At 49.8% G+C, this 19,007-nt stretch overlaps 1 protein-coding gene and 1 long non-coding RNA gene across 4 annotated transcripts in view; one reads left to right on the forward strand and one right to left on the reverse strand.

Moving 5' to 3' along the window:
* Positions 1 to 19,007, forward strand: part of LOC120890537 (uncharacterized) — a 39,569-nt gene that overhangs the window by 683 nt on the left and 19,879 nt on the right. Inside the window, exon 2 of one of the 2 annotated variants that reach the window (XR_013428008.1) lies at positions 3,662 to 3,797. This is a non-coding gene — a long non-coding RNA (uncharacterized LOC120890537). The remainder of the gene's footprint in view (positions 1 to 3,661; positions 3,798 to 19,007) is intronic. The other variant, XR_013428009.1, reaches the window with a different exon arrangement.
* Eps8l3 (EPS8 signaling adaptor L3) lies at positions 3,384 to 16,168 on the reverse strand. Of its 2 annotated transcripts, none has more exons than XM_040287428.2 (19): positions 16,005 to 16,168; positions 14,010 to 14,064; positions 13,814 to 13,878; positions 11,933 to 12,091; positions 11,528 to 11,677; positions 11,305 to 11,360; positions 11,072 to 11,211; positions 10,881 to 10,996; positions 10,600 to 10,723; positions 10,457 to 10,518; positions 10,168 to 10,242; positions 9,712 to 9,860; positions 6,297 to 6,378; positions 6,010 to 6,044; positions 5,304 to 5,493; positions 4,962 to 5,090; positions 4,583 to 4,656; positions 3,971 to 4,103; positions 3,384 to 3,712 (listed from the first exon to the last, which is right to left on the reverse strand). In XM_040287428.2, the coding sequence occupies exons 2-19, from the start codon at positions 14,038 to 14,040 to the stop codon at positions 3,701 to 3,703; spliced, it is 1,782 nt and encodes a 593-aa protein (XP_040143362.1). In that variant the 5' UTR covers positions 14,041 to 14,064; positions 16,005 to 16,168; the 3' UTR covers positions 3,384 to 3,700. The 2 variants fall into 2 exon arrangements, with proteins under 2 accessions (XP_040143362.1, XP_040143361.1); XM_040287427.2 differs by having other exon boundaries at positions 11,072 to 11,214; positions 16,005 to 16,167.

The following is a 19,007-nucleotide window of genomic DNA, read 5'->3' on the forward strand; positions in this document are numbered from 1 at the left end:
GAGAAAGGGAAATTTAAAGTTTTTTTCCTCTGGTTTATGGGGAGTATCTAGATCATACTGTCCAATAGAAATGTAGTGGAAGCCTCACATAGGATTTAAAATATTTGTTTCTGGTAAAAACAGGTGAGTGGATAAATACATTTTATTTAGCCCCAATGTATTAAAATACTGTAATTTCAGCATATAATTAGTATAATATTATCGAAATATTTTTATTCTTTGTATTGTCTTCAATACACAGTGTGTATCTTACACTTAAAACTAGCCTCAATTTGAGCCAGCTACCGTTCACCTGCTCAGTAGCCACATGTGGCTCATGACTGCTCTATTGAACAGTGCAGATTTGGAAGCTGTGCTGAGGTGAGTGATAGACTGCCAATGTCCATTAGAGAAATTAATGTAGCTTCTTTGTGTAGAGTGGGTTGGAGAAGGAAAGATACTATAATTTTTGCATTCACTCGTTCATGTACCCAGCAATGTTTTTTAACATGTCTATCATGGGCAGCACCATTTTAGATGCTAGGGATACAGAACTCAAAAAAATTAGCAAAAATTCCTCCCTCTGAAAGCTTGCATTCTAATGGAGAGAGGCAGAAATAACCAAATACTTAGTGAATATATAATAAGTCAGATAGTGGTACATGTCCTATGGAGAGAAAACAAAGAGGAATACAGCTGGGGAGATAACTCTCTGGGAGAGTTTTTCTAGCATTCAGTGGGTGCTGGGTTTGATTCCCAACAATGGATAGGGCAGGCAGTGGGGGATATTTTAAAGCTGGTTGTGGTGGCACATCCCTGTAATCCTGGAGACTTGGGAGGCTGAGCAGGAGGATCCAAAGTTTGAGGCCAGCCTGGGCAACTTAGCGAGACCCTATCTCAAAGTAAAATTAAAATAAGAACTGGGGATGTGGTAAGTGTACCCCAAGGGTTAACTCCCAGTACTGAAAAGAGAGAGAGAAGGCAGAGGAGAATAAGAAGGAATAGTGGTGGGGAAAGGTAGGAGAACCCCAGCAGGAAGGGGATTTGTGTTTTTGAAGAACGAATTTTGGTAGGTCTCACTGAGATGTTAATCTTTAAGCAAAGACCTGAAGCAGGTGTGAGATCAAGCTACTATGCTGTGGGGGCTGTGGGTGCAGCAGGCTGGGGAGATCTCCAGGCAGAAGGAAGTGGTAAGTACAGGGAATCATTGTACACACAGCATTTCAAACAGTGAGACCGAAGAGATTGCCATGGAAGTGAGAGCAGTGGAGAAGAGACGAGCTCTGCTGTGGCACAACATTTAGAAGCTGGAGAATGATAGAAAGGAGTCTGACCAGGGAGGCAGGTGGAACACCAAGTGAAGACCCTTGAAGGAGGAAATGAACAACTATGTCAAATGAATGGGATTGCTCGGTCAAGGAAAATGAAGACTGAGAAGTAACAGTTAGATTTAGCAATGTGGGTATCATGGGGACCTTGATACAGCAAGAGATCTGTGGGAGGTTCCTGCAGTCTTGAGAAGAACTACCCTCTGTGTTTATGCAGTGCTCATGAGAATGTAAAAGGGGTAGAGATTTGTAACAGTGTCAGTGTTGAGCAGGCGAGAGGATTTGTGGGAACACTATGGAGGAGTGGAAGAAGGGGAGTCTACAGCTGCTCTCAGGGTTCCTGTCCGGCCTGCACAGCATGGCTACCTAGAGGTCCAAGCCACTATTCCTCTAGTCTGGGTATGGGAGATCACATTATCTCAACCCTTTAGTTCAGCTAAAGCAAACTTAGGACTTTTTAAAAGTCATTTTGCTAAAAAGGGGGAAAGGTGCAAACATAGGGACACATGAATTTATAATGCCTGTGTTTCTTTTTTTAATGTTTTTTAATAGTTGTAGATGGACAGCATTTATTTTTTATTTATTTTTTAATGTGGTGCTGAGGATCAAACCCAGTGCCTCACACATGCTAGGCAAGTGCTCTGCCACTGAGCTACAGCCCTAGCCCAATGCCTGTATTTCTTTTCCCAAGAGAACAAGGGGGCTAGTCCCAAATTAACTTGAGGTATAAGACTAGCATTTTTTTTTAATAGCTATGATATGCCAGGCAATAGCACAGGTGTTTCATGTATGTTAGGTAATTTATTCCAATCTAAGCATCACAACAACTTTGTAAAGTAAGTGTTATTTTCATTTTATAGGAGGTAAACTGAGGCCTGGAGAGGTTAGGTGAGTCGCTTAAGATCCCAAGGATGATCTGGGGTTCAGACTCATGTCTAATACTAACTTGTGGTAGTGCCACTGTATTGGGGCAGCCCATCATTTCACCTCAGTCTTTTCTCTGAAACTTGGGGAACAATGTGTTAAGATACTATTCCTTTTTCAGGCCCTGTAGGGTTTCCCTGTGGCCAGTGCTCCTTCAACTCTATGAGACCTCAGGGGCAGTGGGCCTTGACTCATTCTAAGAAATTAACTTTTTTGGCTAAGTTTGTCCTTGACAAGTCAGACCCTAAGGATTTTGCCCTTTTTCTCTTGTGAGGGAATTTTTTGCTTTCCTATTCTGTGTTACCACCTACAAGGAATGATTTTCTGAGGCCGGAAAGTTGAGGGAATGACCTAGACAGTCTAAAAATAGGGCAACTTGGGCCCCAGACAATGTTAAAGTCATAGACAAATTCAGCTGAGAGACTAAGGAACACTTTAAAAACCCTCAAGGTAGACTTGAATTCATAATTGTGGATTAAATGTGGAGATAAGTGTTCATACCATGACAGTTTGGAAATTAAAGTAGGTTACTTACACTAAAAGATATTGGAAGCTACAGCCAATCCACACTCTTTACCTAATCTTAGAACAGGAACCCAGAGGTGGGATGACTTGGTAGAGTTCACACTGCTGACTGCGGGACTTTTACCTATCAGTCCAGTGTTCCTTATGCTCTGTCACTAAAGAGAAACGGGAGGGAACTTAAGGTTGGCTCATTTAACAGCAGGGGCAAAGTTGCATCGAAAGAGGAAGTTAACAACTTCCTGGAACACCTGCCTTGTTTTAGTTAGTGCTTCTCTGGACCATCAGCCAATGTTGGTTAAAACCTGCAGCTGACACCCTGGTGCTCTTTACTACTTCTGTGTCCTCAGCCATGCTGGATGCCTTGGTCTCTACTAGGAGACATATACACGAAAGGATGGGGCTGGTGACCATAGCTTCATTTTGATGTTTGCTTAGAAAGAAAAACTTGGACCATAGCTCTCAAATTCTGATTCCCAGTTCCAGGTTGTAGTGTGAATTCTTTCTCTCATTCAGATCATCTGACCTGGTGACGAATGTAAGGTTGCTGCTGTTTCATGCCCCAGATCTTCCTACCTCACAGTCTTTGGCTCCCATAAGGCCCAGAAGAAGCAGCAAGGGAGACATATGACAGACTTAAAGATGCTTTTATTGGGAAGATGAGGGAGTAAACCAACTCCTGACAGGCCTAGTCATAAGTGAGCCAGACTTAGGAAAGAGGTAAAATAAATAGGTAGTAATTGGGGATGATCCCAGCACAGCAAGAAAGGGTACCATTTGCCACAACATCTGGGCCTATTAATCCTCTTTTCTGTGTGAGCTCTCCAGCTGTGTGGTTTGCTGCAAACTGAGGAGCTGGAAGAGGAATTCTCAGGGTTCTAAAATATCAAATACTCCATCTTGCATAGGAGAGACATCCTTGGTCTTGGAAGTGTTTGAGCTGGTGCCTAAGGACTCATCTGAGGGAAGAAAAGAATTCAGATGAGGCTCTGCCAGGTGAGAGAGCCCCAGAGGTCCTGCCACCAATAAGCTTGGAGCCTCGAGGTATGCCTGAATGCATTAAGCCACACCCTTGGAGGACTATCTCATGCTCAGTACCTTCCACGCTCAGTTCCACCCAGGGCTAGGGCTGCTGGCTTGTCTCCCCAGCACTCGGACTCTGTTGTTGGGAGGACCAGGCCCTCTCAGCAGGAGCCAGGACCCCAGAGTGTTCTTACCCCCAGCATCCTTCTGACAGCCTCCAGCCGTGTCTGGACTCGTGGGGCCTCTTGTGGACACAGCATCTGTAGCTCCCCAGGTCTCATGTGAAGTAGCTGGTTCCCCATCAGGGACCCTAGGGTCTTCACCGTGCTGTCAACAAAAACAGGAGAAGCCACCAAGGGTCAGGTGGAAGGATGCTGGGCCTGAGTATTTGGGTAGAGAAGGGCTGTTTAGGTTTGGAGGTTAGGGTTCCAGGATGATTTGTAGCAATGGGGTATCTGAAAGTGCTGGTGTAAGCCAATTGGTTTGGCACCAACTGATGTCAGAACATCCAGGTTTGAAGTATCTTGTAAGAAGGCATGGCTGAGCTGTCAGTTTTTTTTTTCCCAAGTTCACTATCTTGATGCTTGCTGCCTTCACCATGGCAGGAGCACCCCACCTGACACCCTAACCTAGGTTTAGGCAAGTCCCCTTCCTTTGATCTCTTTCACTCAGCAGAACCTGTATCTGAGATGAAGTTGACAAGCACGGTGGAGGCCAGTTGCAAATTTGGGTCTCTGGGTTTCCATAGTCCTCATCAGAGCCCATTTTAAGGTCCCCTCTCCATGCCCCTCAGACTGGGCACTTACACAGTGGAAAAGTTTTCTGCCTGCAGCCAAGCCTTGACTTCCTCAGGCCTTGAACTGAGTCGAAGCATTGGAGCCTGGATTGGTGGGGCGAGGGGGTGGAGGAATAAGGGGTCAGAGATCATCTCACAAACACACATACCTCCCAACCCTAGGTTTCTTCTCTGGGCTTCCATCAGATCACTTATAACAGCCTATGATTTTATGGTCTGATAGGAACCCTGTTTTATTACTTACTTTGACCCAATAACAAACTTAACATGCAGTAAGAACTGATTAAGTAAAACCAGAACTAATTCTTCTGCTTGTCACTGAATCCTCCCCACCCTGACCTCCAACTCAGGACTTAAGCCTTTTGGATAGCTTAGGCCAGGTAGTGTACCCGTGTGGGTGACTGGCCCTGGCTCCCAGGGCCTCCCATCTGCAGGGGCTCCAGGATGTTGCTGGGAATGTAGCCACTCTGTCCTGCCTCATTCTTCACCAGCCACCACCGCTTGCTGTGGTCCAGAACCTGCCAACAGTCACCATCTCAATCACCCAAACCTCTGTCCAGGCAGCAGGAAAACACACAAGGGTTTTATTTTCCCTCCCATCCCTCTCCCACTTTCCTTCTCCATCTCCAGGCCCCCCACCCTGGCAGCTCCAAATCTAAACTGCCCAGTCCAGGCTACTGTAGCTTCCACCAACCCCTACCTCCTTTTCTAGCATCAAGCCCAGACCTTACCTCCAGCACCTCACCCTGAACCACAGTTAGTTCCTGTGGGTTCCTTGCTTCAAACTCATACAGAACTTGCATTTTCAGGACTGATTTGACAGGTCTAGGGCTGGAGGGTGGGATGCTGGTATCCCCAGGTTGAGGGCCATTGTTGTAGGTCTCCTCCTGAGCAAAGCGTGAGGTACTCCCTAACCTAGCACTTTTGCCAAAAGAAAGAGGGAGGATGGCTGGAGATGGGCCTCAGAAATTGAGCACCTATCCAACCACCAAGAACCCCAGATATCTCCTGGCTACATCTGGTGCTTGCTTGGTGGTGACTTTTATGGTTCCATAGAGTTTAATAGGAGGTCTGTCTTAGGTGGGGCTTGGGGTAGAGGTTTCTGAGGACAAGAGAGGTCTGAAATATCATTGATCTCTAAAGACATTTACAGCAGTGGAATTTTCTACATCTGAGCTTTGCTGTGAGCACTTTATATCTGAGCTCTGGGAAACCAGAGATGTGTATGGATGGTATCTTGAGAAGAAGGGATTGGAACCTAAGAAGGTCAAAAGCTGCTTTTACATCCAAACTAGGGGAGGATGTGTTTGTGTATGTCCTTGTTGACTAAGAAGAGAGCTCAGAGGGTCTTTGAGATATAGAGATCCAGAGATCAAAAGGCTTAGTTCCTTCATTCCCTCCCCACCCAATTCAGTCCCTAATAGCCTTGAGCCATACCGGAGAGCAATAGAGTCCTGATATCCTAAGGGTGCCTGTAGGGAACAAAACGGAAAGTGAGTAAGAGCCGGAGGCAACCACCATGGTGATAGGGAGTGGCTGTCAGACACGCCCCTCCTTTTACTCTCACAGCTTTCTCTCATTCCCTTCCTGGCCACCCTCACAGTGATGGACACAGGTCCTCACATAAACCCATACATGGCCTAGTGGTCATGTGACCATGGGGATGGTAGAAACTAACCAGAACTCAGGGCTTTGGATAGGACTCTGTGCTCAGCATCTCTTACCAAGGAAGAGGGCTCTGGAGGTTGCCAGCCATCATAAAATGTAGGTTGGTAGTGTGGAGGCTCTTTGCCTGTCCAGTCAGCCCTGGGGGGAGAACAAATCAGAGTCCTTGTCCACTCTGTGCAAGGCTGTGGGATGTAGAGAGGGAGGAGATGACAAGGCCTAACCTCAGGATCTTAATGGGGGGCATAGTCCATTGTGCACAGATGAAAGGCCTCAGAACACCCACAGAGGAGCAAATGGTTAAGGATGAGCAAACTTCACAGCGCAGGATCTGTGGATCAGCCCTACCACCACCCACAAAGTGCAGATGTATCACTCCCCTAGGGAAACAGTGGCTTTGCTGGGGCATTTGAATTAAAGTGGTAGAAATCAGAGTGTAGGTCCTAAAGGCCCCCTTATGGTTTCCTGCTGTTTTTATAACCTGTTTTCAGTGTCCCCACAGTAGGTCTCTCTAGCTAAATAGTGTGTGGAACTCTAATTTTTAGACCATCATGGCAGGGCTGTTCTAGCTGACACCAGGATGGGGCAGTTTCTTGCCTCTTAGCCTCCCTCTCGCCCACCACACAGGGCCCATCTGTGTGCCATCTGTGGCTTCCAGGCTTTTTGTGCATGGACAACCACTACCTGGCTGCAGGGGAAATTCCCTTGACTCTTAGGGAAGTTATTCTCCCTGCCTCCTCCAGGTAAATATTTCCCCTGAACTTGGTGTACCTGTGGATTAGTGCTCCTTTCACACTCTACTGCACATGCTTTTTACATGTCTATGTTGTTTTGTTTTTTTACTATATTGAACTCTTTGGGAGCTGTCGCCCCAGGACTGTGGCTGGTGCATAAGCTGCAGCTAAGAAATGTTTATTCAGTGGACCACAGAGACTATTCCCTTTTCTGATCTTCTTCGTTGGTCATTTCTTCTTGGCCTTAGAAAGATGCTCAGGTCTTCCCTTGACCCACTTACAACTCCTTGTAAGCTGTGGACCTATAACCCTCTCCTTGCAAATTTCCTGAGAATGTACCTAAATACCCTACCTACACATTCTCACCTCGGTCCTGTCATTACTCCAGCATCAGATTTTCTCTGTCATTACTTTATTGGAACCAGACTATTTAAAATCCTGATAATCTCCTGGCTGTCAAATCAATGGCCTCAGATGTTCTCCATCCTTCTGGATTACCACAGCATTCAATGACCCATAGCTTTGGGTCATTTTGTCTAAAATCAAGTCATCAAAATATAATTTGTCAGAAATTCAACTCTATTTAGAGTTTTTACATCTCTATAATTATTCTATTTTCTGTGTTTCTGTTGCAATGATTAATTTCTGGTTATTTTAGGAAATTAGAAAACCTCTAGGGGAATAACTGACTTGATATATTATTTAACAAGTGTATATCAGTTTATGAACACTGGAGTTATTTTGCATCTTTAAGGGTACTTTTTTTTAAAAATTACATCCAGTCCAGCATGGTGGTGTACACCTGTAATCCCACCAATTTGGGAGGCTGAGGCAAGAGGATTGCAAGTTTGAGTCCAGCCTCAGCAACTTAGTAAGACCCTGTCTCTAAATAAAAAATAGTAAATAGGGCTGGGGATGTAGCTTTGCATTAAAGCTCCTGAGTCCAATCCCCAGTACCCCCTAAAAAAAGAAAAATCTGCTGATCCATTTTTCTAGGGTCTCAAATTCTCCTTTTTTAAGGATTGTATTTTATTTATTTTTAAAAATATCTTTATATTTATTTTCATTTATTTATTTATTTTTATGTGGTGCTGAGAATCAAACCCAGAGCCTCACGTGTGAGGGGCAAGTGCTCTACTACTGAGCTACAACCCCAGCCCTCAAATTCTTGAAATAAACTTGGGTTTTGAAACACAAAATTATATATTTAACATGGTTGCTCAATGTTAAAGTGGCTGAATAAAATTACTTGAGGTCTTTTGGTTTGAGTCCATTGCAGAACCTCTCTTTCCTCCTTGCTGGTGCTAGATGCCAGGGCTCTCTCCCCAGACAATGTGAGCCCAGCATAGCCATGGGAACCAGCAGACTCTGAGACTAGCTCATATGATATTCTGGACAAATGTATCTGTTGACAAATGAATGAATAAAAAAATGTGGCATGTTCACGCAAGGGAATATTATTCAGCCACTAAAAATAAGGAAATTCTGACCCATGCTATAATGTGGATGAACCTTGAGGACATGCTAAGTGAAATGAGCCAGTCATAAAAGAATAAAGAATGTGTTCCGCTTACATGAGATACTCATAGTAGGAAAATGTAGAGAGAGAATAAAATAGAGGTGCTAGAGGCTGGGGAGGTGGGGGAATACAGAATTATTGTTTTGTGGGTATAGACTTTTTGTTTAAGATGATGAAAAAGTTTTAGGAATAGATAGTGTTGCCTGTGCATCATTATTAATGTGATTAATGCCACTGAATTATGCACTTAGAGCAGTTACAATAGTAAATTTTGTTATGTGTATTCTACCACAGTCAAAAACATGCATTGCATTAATTGATTCATGTCTTTAACAAACTAGATGAAAACTCCTTTGAATGGGGCTGAATTAAAAATTCTGTCTTTAGGCAAAAGGCATGCTAGGAAAACTGGCTTATTTCCCCATTGACTTCTCTGTCTTTCTGATCCCCTCTTCTTTCTTGGTTTTTATTTTCTCTGTCCTTGTGGTTCTTTTAACTCCCTGGGATTTCTTTTTCCTTTTGCAACCTGCATGTAAGTTTCCCACTGTCCTGCCATCTTCCCTTGTGGAAGAGAAAGTACTGTGCTTATTAAAGTGAGTTCTGGGGCTCCCACGGGCATGCTCGCCTTTCCCCGAGGCCCCCCTTGTCAGGTTCTACCACAGCCAGGCCAGACATGTCACCTGGGGCAGCTGCCCTGCCTCTGTGGACTGTTCCCCTGACACCTCAGCTCAGCCAGGGGAGCCAGTTTCCTCCCCCACCCCCCAAGGCTCTCTTCAGTTTGTCCTCCTGCCAAATGCTCATGTCAGCTTGGGATCTTGTGGCATCTCTTTCTCTCCTAACTGGGGCCCTGCCAAATGGTTGCCAAGTTTTACTGATGTTACATTTGTAGCATCACTTATGACAGTAATTCTGAAATTCTGGGCTGGATTAAGATAAAGTTTTCGTTTTGGCCTTGACAAAAATGAGGTTGGCATCTTTCCTTTTGGGGAAAAATTGTTGTTTTCTGAGACAAGGCTTTTCCTTTCATAGTGAGTAAAGGTGATAATATATATTTTTTTAATTGGTCACACTTACCTTAATAAAGAGCTGGGAACTTCATGTAGAGTCCCCAAATTGTTTTGAAATATTTCTGGTTTGTGTCAACACAGTGCCTGGCTACCTCTCGGGTCCTTCCCCAACACCCCTCAGCCCCAGTTCAGTTCAGGTCTTGTCTTCACTCACCGGCTGGTGGTCCAGGCCACACCCAACCCCTTCCAGAGGTTACTTTCAGATGGGCTCAGACAGGACTGCAGCAGGTCAATGGCTTTGGGAGTGAGGAGGGGCGAGACCACTTGAGATGGTAGGTCAGCATCAGGGCACTGGGCCAGGATCTGGGGGAGTGATGGAAGGTGTCAGGAAGCCTAGGACAGAAAGGCCCAGATTCTCCAGCCCTGCTCAGCTGCCCATCTCCTGCAGAACCCTAGGGTCCTCGTGTCTGACCCCTGCTCACAGAGTCTTCGGGGGGGGGGGGGCTGGTCCCATGAGGGATGTGGTCTTGGGGTTAAGGAGGTGGGTGTGCTGGGCAGAGCAAAGGGAATCCCCATGGCCTCCCTCTACTCTCTCTCAGCCTCCTTTCCTCCCTCTGCTCCTGCCTGGCTTCAGCCTGTCCCTCTTCCACCCTGTCCTCTCCCTACTCACAGAGTCCAGAGTTTTGAAGAGGATGTGCACAAACTCAGGGGCACTCGTCTCCTCCAGCCTGAGGGCCAGATTTCCCTGGGGACACAGGGCAATGTCTGTCACCACACTTCATCCTGCCATATCTTCCGTTCCCCATAATTGTTTATGCCTCAGCTAAGAGCCTGGGACTCTCCAAAAGCCCCAAGAAGGGAAGCAACTGAAGAAGGGAAAAACTTAGAATGTCCAGAGACCAGTGACTGTAGGGTTGTTGGGGGGAGGAAGGCTGGGGAAGTGGTGGGGAGCCACAGACCAGGAGGTTGAAGCTGTACTTGATCTTCTGGAAGCAGTCAATGTAGTGTTCCCGGGTTATTCCTGTGGGAGCAGGGACAAAGGCAGCATTCACAGATCATCTCAGGACAACTCCAGTCCTCTCCCCTGGCCCTCAGCACTCACCCTCATTCTCCTTGTTCTTTTTTTTCCTAAGTCTCCTCTTCTTCTTAAGGCTGGTCTTTGCCTGAACCTCCTTCAGTTTTCCCATGAACAGCTCAATGTCCCCTAGGACATGGTTCAGCACCTCCTGGGTCCCAAACAATCCATGACCGTGAGTGGGCCGTTAGGACTGTCCTGCCCTGACCACCCTGGGGCCCTGGGCTCCTGGGTGAGGGGGAGAACAGGTGTACTCTCTTCCCCTGGGCCCGGGAAGCCTCAGCAAGCCCAAGACCATCCTCAATTACCTCATCTCTCTGTAGATCCTCTGGGGATGGAGACCGTCTTGGAGGAGGCCGAGCGAAGGCACTTGGTTCTCTGGCACTGGGGTGGCGTGACAGGGGCCTTGGGGATGGTGGGATGCCTGCGATGTAATGGGACTATGGGCCTAGAACTCCTTTGACACTCTCTTCCACCTGCCCCTGTCCGCAAAACTTACTGTGCTCTGGGGTCATCTGGTAGGGCTGCTCTGGAAGGGGCCCCCGCTCCAGAGAGGGTGCCTGCTCCAAAGGAAGTGACCTTTCCAGAGATGGTCCCCTCCATCTGTTCTGGCCTGAGTGAAGGCCTCCAAATTGAGGTCTACTGAAGACATGGTGAAGGGCACGTCTTTGACAAGGTTCTCGGGACAGAAGCCTTGCCCACACTTCTGCTGGCTATGCAGAGACTGCTTACCTTTGCTCAAGCTCCTCCTCCAGGGCCTTCTGCAGGCTGGTCCTCAGCCGTTCTGCCTGGAGGAAGCAACAATCAGGCAAGCTGTGTGTGTGTGTGTGTGTGTGTGTGTGTGTGTGTGTGTATACGCACGCATGCACGTGGTGGGGTGAGGATGCACGCATGCACCTGCACAACCTGCACACACAATGGTTATGGTTTTTGAACCTCACCCCTGGCCACTCACCCCTACTTCATGGCACTGGAAGAGCAGAGTGCTAGTGCTTGGCAAGCCAGACTCCTGCACAGTGATGGACAAGATGGAGTTGTAGGAGCAGGTGTTCAGTGCCACATCCATGGCCTTGATGTTGTCTAGGCGGTAAGAGTCCAGCTCCTCCTGGGCCAGGTGAAGAAGTCAACTGTGAGGCCTAAGAACTAAGTTTGGCTCCTAGAAACTCCTGATAGGCTTGCCCCTGCCCTCTGGTGGCCTGGATCTGGGGAGTCATCTGCTCTGACTTGTGCCTCTATCCCCAACCCTCATCTCCTATCTCTTCGTAGGCCTGGGTGTCTGCTGAGTATGGGAGGTAGCTGCTCTTGGAGGCACCTGGCACTTGCTCTTCCCCAGCATGGGCTAGACAGTGGGAGGGCTGACCTTGGTCTCGATGTCCAGCAGCTGGAGCCAGCCATCTCTGACCTGCAGGATCAGGTCTTGGCTCCACACTCGGCCCTGTGTGTCCATGTCCTGCAGCTTCTGCAGTGCATCCTTGGGTTCCCGGACTCTCTGTGTCCCCAGCTTACATGTCATCAGATGCTATAAAGGGAGAGGAAAGGGGCCAAACCAGGAGAAGTTTTGAAGGGGGTGGTGGTGGGAGAGGAAGGCAGCAGAGGGGGAAGGGCAGATCCCAATAGCACCCTCTGGGGACAATGTAAACTGTGTAGAAGCAGTAGGCCTAGGAATGGGCCTCCAGGTCTGTGGCTAAAGGGCTTCATGAGGGATTTTAAGACTCCAAAGGAATGACAATTGTGGGGCGGATGTGTCCTGCTGGATGTGAGCTCCAAACACCCAACATATACTGTCTGAACTTCTGAGTGGGCTAGAGGACCCCTGGGCTCTGTTCTTGGCTTCCTTTGCTGCATTTGGGATGCCACCCCTCCAGCCTGGTCTTCTCACTGATCCTGGGTTGCTGTTGCTGTGCCTTCGCTCATACTGTTCCTCATACCCAGATGCCTTTCTACCCTCTGCCAACCTAGCACCTCGTCTCTCAGGAAGAGGGTCAAGCCCACCTTTCCTGATTCTTACCCAAAGAGATCCATAGTGATGTTAGTCTCCACAAAAGTCCTTACCTGCTGCTAGCCTGATGATTGGTGGGTCTTTGCCCTTGTCTACTTCCTCCAGGAGAACTGCCCACACCTCCAACTCCTCACCCTGCTTCTCCCAGCTGCATGTTGCCTTTCCCAGTCTTCTCCCCTACCTGGTGTCTGTCCTTCCCCTTGACCCTCCCTCTTACCCTGGCAGCTCCCCATCCCTTCCTGGGTCCAGCTCCTCTCTCTCTTCACCCTGCCAGCAGCTCAGGCAGCAGAGGGGGAAGGGCAGATCCCAATAGCACCCTCTAGGGACAATGTGAACCGTTTAGAAGCAATACGGCTGGGGATGGGCCTGGTGTCCCTGTCATCCTGAATATGTCTCCTCCTGCTCTTAATTCCTATGAAGCCAGTTCCCAGCCCCTCCCCATAAAGAAGATGAATACTCCTGCCTCTCCCCAGCTAACAGGGCAGCCCTTTCTGCCTTGATGTTGTCTATCCCTCACCCCAGTGTGGCTCCCTGTTATCTGCATTAGATCCCTAACACATGAGACTGCTGGGGTGGGGGTGGTTTCTCCCTCACCGCTATGTCCTCCCCATGTCCTCAGCAGTGCCTGCTGGTCTGACAACACCCTTGTAGCCTGCACTATGCTTTCACTGTGGTGCTGACATCCCTTCCTGTAACTAGATCTTTAAGTAGCAGTTACCCTCCTGGGGGGTGTGCATGGCAGAGACACCATTCCAGCAGATCAGTGGAGGGGGGTCACCTCACTCCCCAGGAACTCAGACTCAGCTACTCCCCTCTTAATGGCTCCTTAAATCCGAGAGGGCTGTAGACCTCATACTTTCCCTCCTCCAGTCATGCCCATTCTGAGCAAAGAGCAACTCCCTGGCAGTGGGTGTGGTCCAGGGGTGCATCTGGAACAAATGGGGTTGGGCAGGGGAGGTTCTCAGTGCCTCTAGGCCAATCCCTTTCCTACTTCTTACTGTCTGGGGATCAGACCTCTATCTGGGCCTGCTCTGCCCACCTCCATTCCCCCTCCTCCCCAGAACTTAGCAGATGCTTCATTAGGCTGCAGGCTGGTTGGATCCAAGTCACAGGATTAGGCCAAATCAGGCTGTTAGCTTCCACAGCAGGAACATTTGAGGCATCTCTATTTTGGCAGGGCATTGGACACACAGACATACTTGTCTTTAGTTTGAAACCACCTGGGGCTCTGGCAGTACTCACCTCCACCCTGTGCTGTAGGAGGGTGAGCTCTGAGGCCAGGCTCTGGGAATACTCTTTCCGGTGCACTGCAGAGTAAAAAGTCAGGGACAGGTGGTGGCAGGAGAGTGAGATGAGGCTCAGGCAATTGCAGGGTGTGAGAAGGGAAAGGTCAGAGGATAGGGGCTTCAGCAGGGCAGAGGGTTCAGAGAGAACTTACAGTAAATGGCTCTGCTACTGGGCCGGGACATGGTGGTGCTGCTGAGGCCAGCTACCTAGAACCCCAAGTGAAACAGAGACAGCCATGAGAGCTGGCAAGAGGAGTACCAGGCCCAGTCAGGACAGAGCGCTGCTACTGTCAGGGAGCAGACCAAAGCCCTGGCTCCAGGGATCTTTCCAGAGCCATCTGCCGTCAGTGTCCTCCCTTAAAGAGCCCTCCATCTTGGTTGGCCCTGAAGGGCCAGACTAGGAAAGGGAGAGCCTAGGTCAGGCTCCAGGCTCCCACTATTTGGATCTGGGACCAGATTCTAGACTGGGCCTGGATGTGAAAGATGCCAGATAAGTAAGCTGCACCCATTTCTGTAGGGAGGGCAGGGGGCTCAGCAGCCTTCCCTGCCAGAGCAAATCTTCTCGTCCAGTCCTGTTTCAATTCTGCAGACCAGGAGGAAGCTGACATTATCCCATGAGCTGGAGACCCTCTCAACAGGAGTGTATGCACCTGTGTGGGTGCGCACCTACATGTACCTGTCTACCATGGTGTAGGACTTATCAATGATCTGCACTTCCCTGAACATCTAACCAATACTCCTGTCTTTTTGCCCCCCTGTATTCCATACCCTCTCCTAGAGCCCCTCCCCACCTCAACTATTTAAATCCAGCGCATGGATCACCTCCCTGGCAAATTCCTCCTTGACTACCACCATTTCCAGATTGCTCCTGAATGCCATGTTGAGCTTTGTACATTCTTCTGTGACAATAGTGGCAGTCACAGTAGCCCGAGTAGTTAGTACCATGAGACTGCTGCCAAACCCCTCATGAACATTCAGTCTTCACCACCATCTGCTCATGCTGGCTTGGTGCCAACTGCTGCTCACTGGTCTATGGGCTTTATCCTCCATATCTCATTTAATCCTCAGAACAACCTTACTAGGTGGGTTTTGTTTTTATCCCCATTTAGTGGATGAGGATTCTGACACTGAGGCCTGAGGTTACAGTGATTATTTAACAGAGAATGAACCCAGACCTGTCTGGCTGCAGATTGTATGTTTTAGTTGTTTATGTGTCCCTGTTACTGGGTGGTGAGCTGGCCCAGAGGGGGTCTAGAACATCAATCCATTGAAACAAAACCAAATTAAATGTGGTGTGTGAATGTGCAGGGTGGGGTGGGGGCTAGTCATGAGTGGGTCAAGAGTGGGTGTCATCTGAATGAGGTGTGTATGCATCATGCATAGGTGTTGGTTTTGTGGGTCTCCACATCTGCGTGGTATGCCTGGAATACCCTGGGCAAAGTATAAGAGAGCACCCACACCCATTTATTACAACTGTTATGAAAATAACAGAGGCTCCGATAAGATGAATCAGTGATGGGAAAATGAATCGTCATTGAATAATTATGAAACTGCAGGAGGCGGCTAGGTCTCTGTTCCCTTGTTTGGGAGGACCCCTTTTCCTGTGCAAAGAAGGGGTGCTGGAAATCTTCTTCCCCTCCTCCTGCCTCTCTCAGGCTGTGACACACTTCCTGTTTCTAGACCAGAAGAGAAATGAGTGCTTCCCTCCTCAGCCCCTCTCTGCTCCCCCACACCAGGATGGTCCCTGTGGGTCCCTGAGGGTCCCTGTGGGTGGGTGGAGGTAGGGAAACAGCTGCTCTGAAGATCCCAACCCCAGGAGGAGAGGCTGGCTTTGGCCTACCTGGCCCCTTGTGGTGTGGGAAGCTGGGCAGTGTTGTTCTGCCATTTCTTCCCCAAATGTAGGGGCTTGGAGCAGGGAAGAGGTATCTCTATCACAGACAATGGGGGAAGCCTGCAGAGGGACTTTTGGAGCCCCTTGCTCTGCTTCTTAGCCTGCCAGTCAGCAGCTAAGTCCTACCCTCCCTGGGCCTGAACCTCCTGCCTGCATCTCCAGATAGGCTGGAGAGAAGCTCTGGCCTGGAAAAGCTCCTGTCCTGAGTTTTCCCCACCTGTCCTGCCCTGATATTCCCTGGGGGATAGGCCCTTACCTGGGTGCCAATGCCTCTGGTGACTGATGGCCCAAGGGTCTGGCTTTTGAGCAGTTGATCTGGTGCCCAGCAGTTGGTCCTCTGCTAGCTGCCTCAAGCAGCACCCTGCTGGTGCAGGTGGCCCCAGGTGAGCAGTAAGTCCCGTGGTGTTAAGGCTATGGAGGCAGCCACACCTGTGCTCTTTGGACTCTGGTAGGTGGGGAAACCTCTCAGGCCACCGCCCACCCAGCACTGAATAGGACACACACCTGTGCCGGCAGGTGCCTTGAGCCTGGCCAGAGACCTCTGCTTCCTAGCTTCCTCCTTGCTGTCCTCTGGCCTAAGGTGTAACACCTTTGTCCCTCTGCCTTTTGAGTACCTTGTCTGGGGCCCAGGTCAGCATCAGGCACAGGGGCCAGGAGCAGAAGGAAGAGAATTTTGGCCTGCAGAGTGTTCTATGATCAGGGGACAGGCCACCTGGAAGTGGGCCCCAGGCATGTGGGGAGATGTGGACTGGTGAGTGTGCTGTGTCTGCACATGTGCTCCATCCATGGGCACGTGACCATGTATGGCCAGGTAGTGCCTGTGGACAGGACATGGACCTGTCAAAGAAGATAGGGACAAAGGCACTAGAACACTGTGGACTTTAATGGAGGGCTGAAATTACTGGGCAGCAGGGCTCACCTTGTTCCTCCTTCCTTTGGTCAGTCCACCCAGGAGGGAGCCCTCCCACTCCCACATTCTTGTTGTTGTTCTTCTCTTTCCGTTTCCATCCTACCTCATGTCCCCAGACCTGGGGCAGATCTCTGGCGGGCTTTAGCAAAGGCAGAAAACCGAGGTATACCCCCTGTCACTACTCAAGGACTTACCCAGTCCCTGGATGTTGTTGTATTTAAAAATCTCCTTTGGCACCCAGGGCAGATGAGGATCCCCATCTTCTGGGGACTCACAGCCCAGTGAGGGAGGCTTGGCATAAACAAAAACCAAAAGAGAAGCAGGAGGGTAAGAGAGAGGAGGGGAAATGCCAGGTAGGAACTGATTTTCCTGGGACAGAGGCTTAGGGCCCTGCAGGTGTTGAATCTGTGGGACAGAGTCCTGTGGCCTCCAACTGCAACCTGCATCCTGTCCTTGGCTTCCCTGGGATCAGCCCAGGAGATCCTGGCCTGCGCTTACCCTGGCAAATAGTACCTTGGATGGCCTGGAGTCCAGGGACTGGATCCCAGTGAGAGGCCTCCCCTACCTGAACTGGTGAGGGTCACTGGGAGGGTCCTGGGGCCTGGGGTCAGGTGCCTGTTGGGCCAGCACCTCTTCATGGCTGCATGGGAACCAGCCCTCCTGACCTCCTTGGCTGTCTTATTCCCTGGGTTTTAGCCTCTGGGACCTCCTTCAGCCTCGTTCAGGACAGGGTCATCTGTGCCTTTTTGCTTCCTCCAGTCCTAGCCCCAGTTCCATCAAGGTCACATTCCACTGTTAGCCCCGAGTTGGGTGCCCCCGTCAAGACCTCATTCCTAACCAGCTCAGACCAGGTCCCAACCTCTTGCAGGACTCTCCCATGTCAGTGTGAACACAGCAGGGACTCTTGTGGGGGACATGGGGACAGGCTGAGATGGGACTTAATCTGTTGCGGAGTTCCACATGACATCTTTGAGCAGAGTGCTCTTTAGGGGTGCTCTGGGAGCCTGCAGGTTTCCTCAGTGAGGAGCCCTTTGTGGCTAGTGTGGAGGCTGCGACTGGGGCTTCTTTGGGGACAAGTATTGTGAACCTTTGCCAGACTGAAGCCTCCCTGGGGGAAGATGTGTTAGGAAGAATGGAGAGGTCAGGCCACCCACCTGGGCCCAAAGACAGCCCCCCGTGCCCAAGCATTCCCGGCTGAGGCAGAATTTGGGACCCTGGTGGGAGAGAAAGAAGTCGGACCTGGGAGCGTCTTCCGGAAGCTGTGAGGCTACAGTGGGGGGAACTTGTTCATTCTTTCGCTGGGGCTATTGGAAAAGCCATCCCTGACCAGGGCACAGAGGCAAGCTGCTGCTCTGAGTGTGACAGAGGAGTCAAGGAGAGAGATAAGGTCCCTCCCTTTGGGGCTTACATTCCAGAGGCAAAAGAAACAAACACATATAAAGATAATCAGGGTCCTGTAAGGGATAGGAAGGAAATAAAGAAGGGGATGCGGATGAGAGCGTGGGCGTGGGAGGTGACTTTGATGTAAGGAGTCGGAGGAGATCCTCTGAGGAGGGAGCCTGGAGCTGGGTCAGAGGGCAGGGAAGGAGCCAGGCAAGGAGAGCAGCCAGACAAAGGCCCCCCAGCGGAGGAGGCCAGGGTGGCTGGGGTGGAGTGAGCGGGGGAGGGGCCTGAGTTGTGGGCAGCGGTCAGAGCATACGAGCCCTGCAGGCCAGGAGCCCAGCTTGCATTCTAGAGCAGTCAGAGGACACAGAGGTCTCAGGTGACGGAGCGTGGGGGCTGATCTGTTTTAGAGGGTCTCTCAGGCCTTGTGGGGGTCGATGCATTATAGTGGGGTTGGGGGTGGACAAAGCAACCTAAGGAGCAGCTGCTGTGGCAGTCACAAAAGACACCCTCCTAGGCAGCAGGAGGGCAGCAAGGATGGAGACAGGCTGCCTGTAGGAAGGACAAATGTGCCATGGGTAGACGGCTAGAGGCTGGTGAGGGGGAGACTGCTAGGTAAGAGGAGGGCAGAGGCAGCGAGCTCCCAGGAGAATGTGGAGGGGACAGTGTTTCAAGAGGACACCTACAACAGAACCTGTATATTTATCCATGTGGCAGTCATGGGTGGTCCAGAAAGAGTCCCCTGGGGGTGTAGTAGGGACTAGAGCGAGGAGGGGGCTGCAGGGTGGAGTGTGAGGAGGTGGGGACGGTGAGACGATGAAGGAACGCACTGTAGAGGCAAGAGGCTTGGCTAGTATGGGTGCTGTGGACGCTTGTTCCCATGTGCCTAGGGTGGGAGATATTTTGCCAGTGGAGAGGTCAATGAGAGCAGGTCTGGAGGAGTGATGGGTGAGTGTGGGTTGAGGA

Source organism: Ictidomys tridecemlineatus, chromosome 11 (assembly GCF_052094955.1).
Source record: "Ictidomys tridecemlineatus isolate mIctTri1 chromosome 11, mIctTri1.hap1, whole genome shotgun sequence".
Classification (NCBI taxonomy): Eukaryota; Metazoa; Chordata; class Mammalia; order Rodentia; family Sciuridae; genus Ictidomys; species Ictidomys tridecemlineatus.

Bases quoted from the DNA above. Each gene is read 5' to 3' on its own strand.
- Eps8l3 (XM_040287427.2), bottom strand. From the start codon at position 14,040: ATGTCCCGGCCCAGTAGCAGAGCCATTTACT. The intron at 10,997-11,071 runs GTAAGTTTTGCG...ATTACATCGCAG, and splicing joins CCAGATGACCCCAGAGCACA to GCATCCCACCATCCCCAAGG. The intron at 5,494-6,009 runs GTATGGCTCAAG...TTTTGGCAAAAG, and splicing joins CAGGACTCTATTGCTCTCCG to TGCTAGGTTAGGGAGTACCT.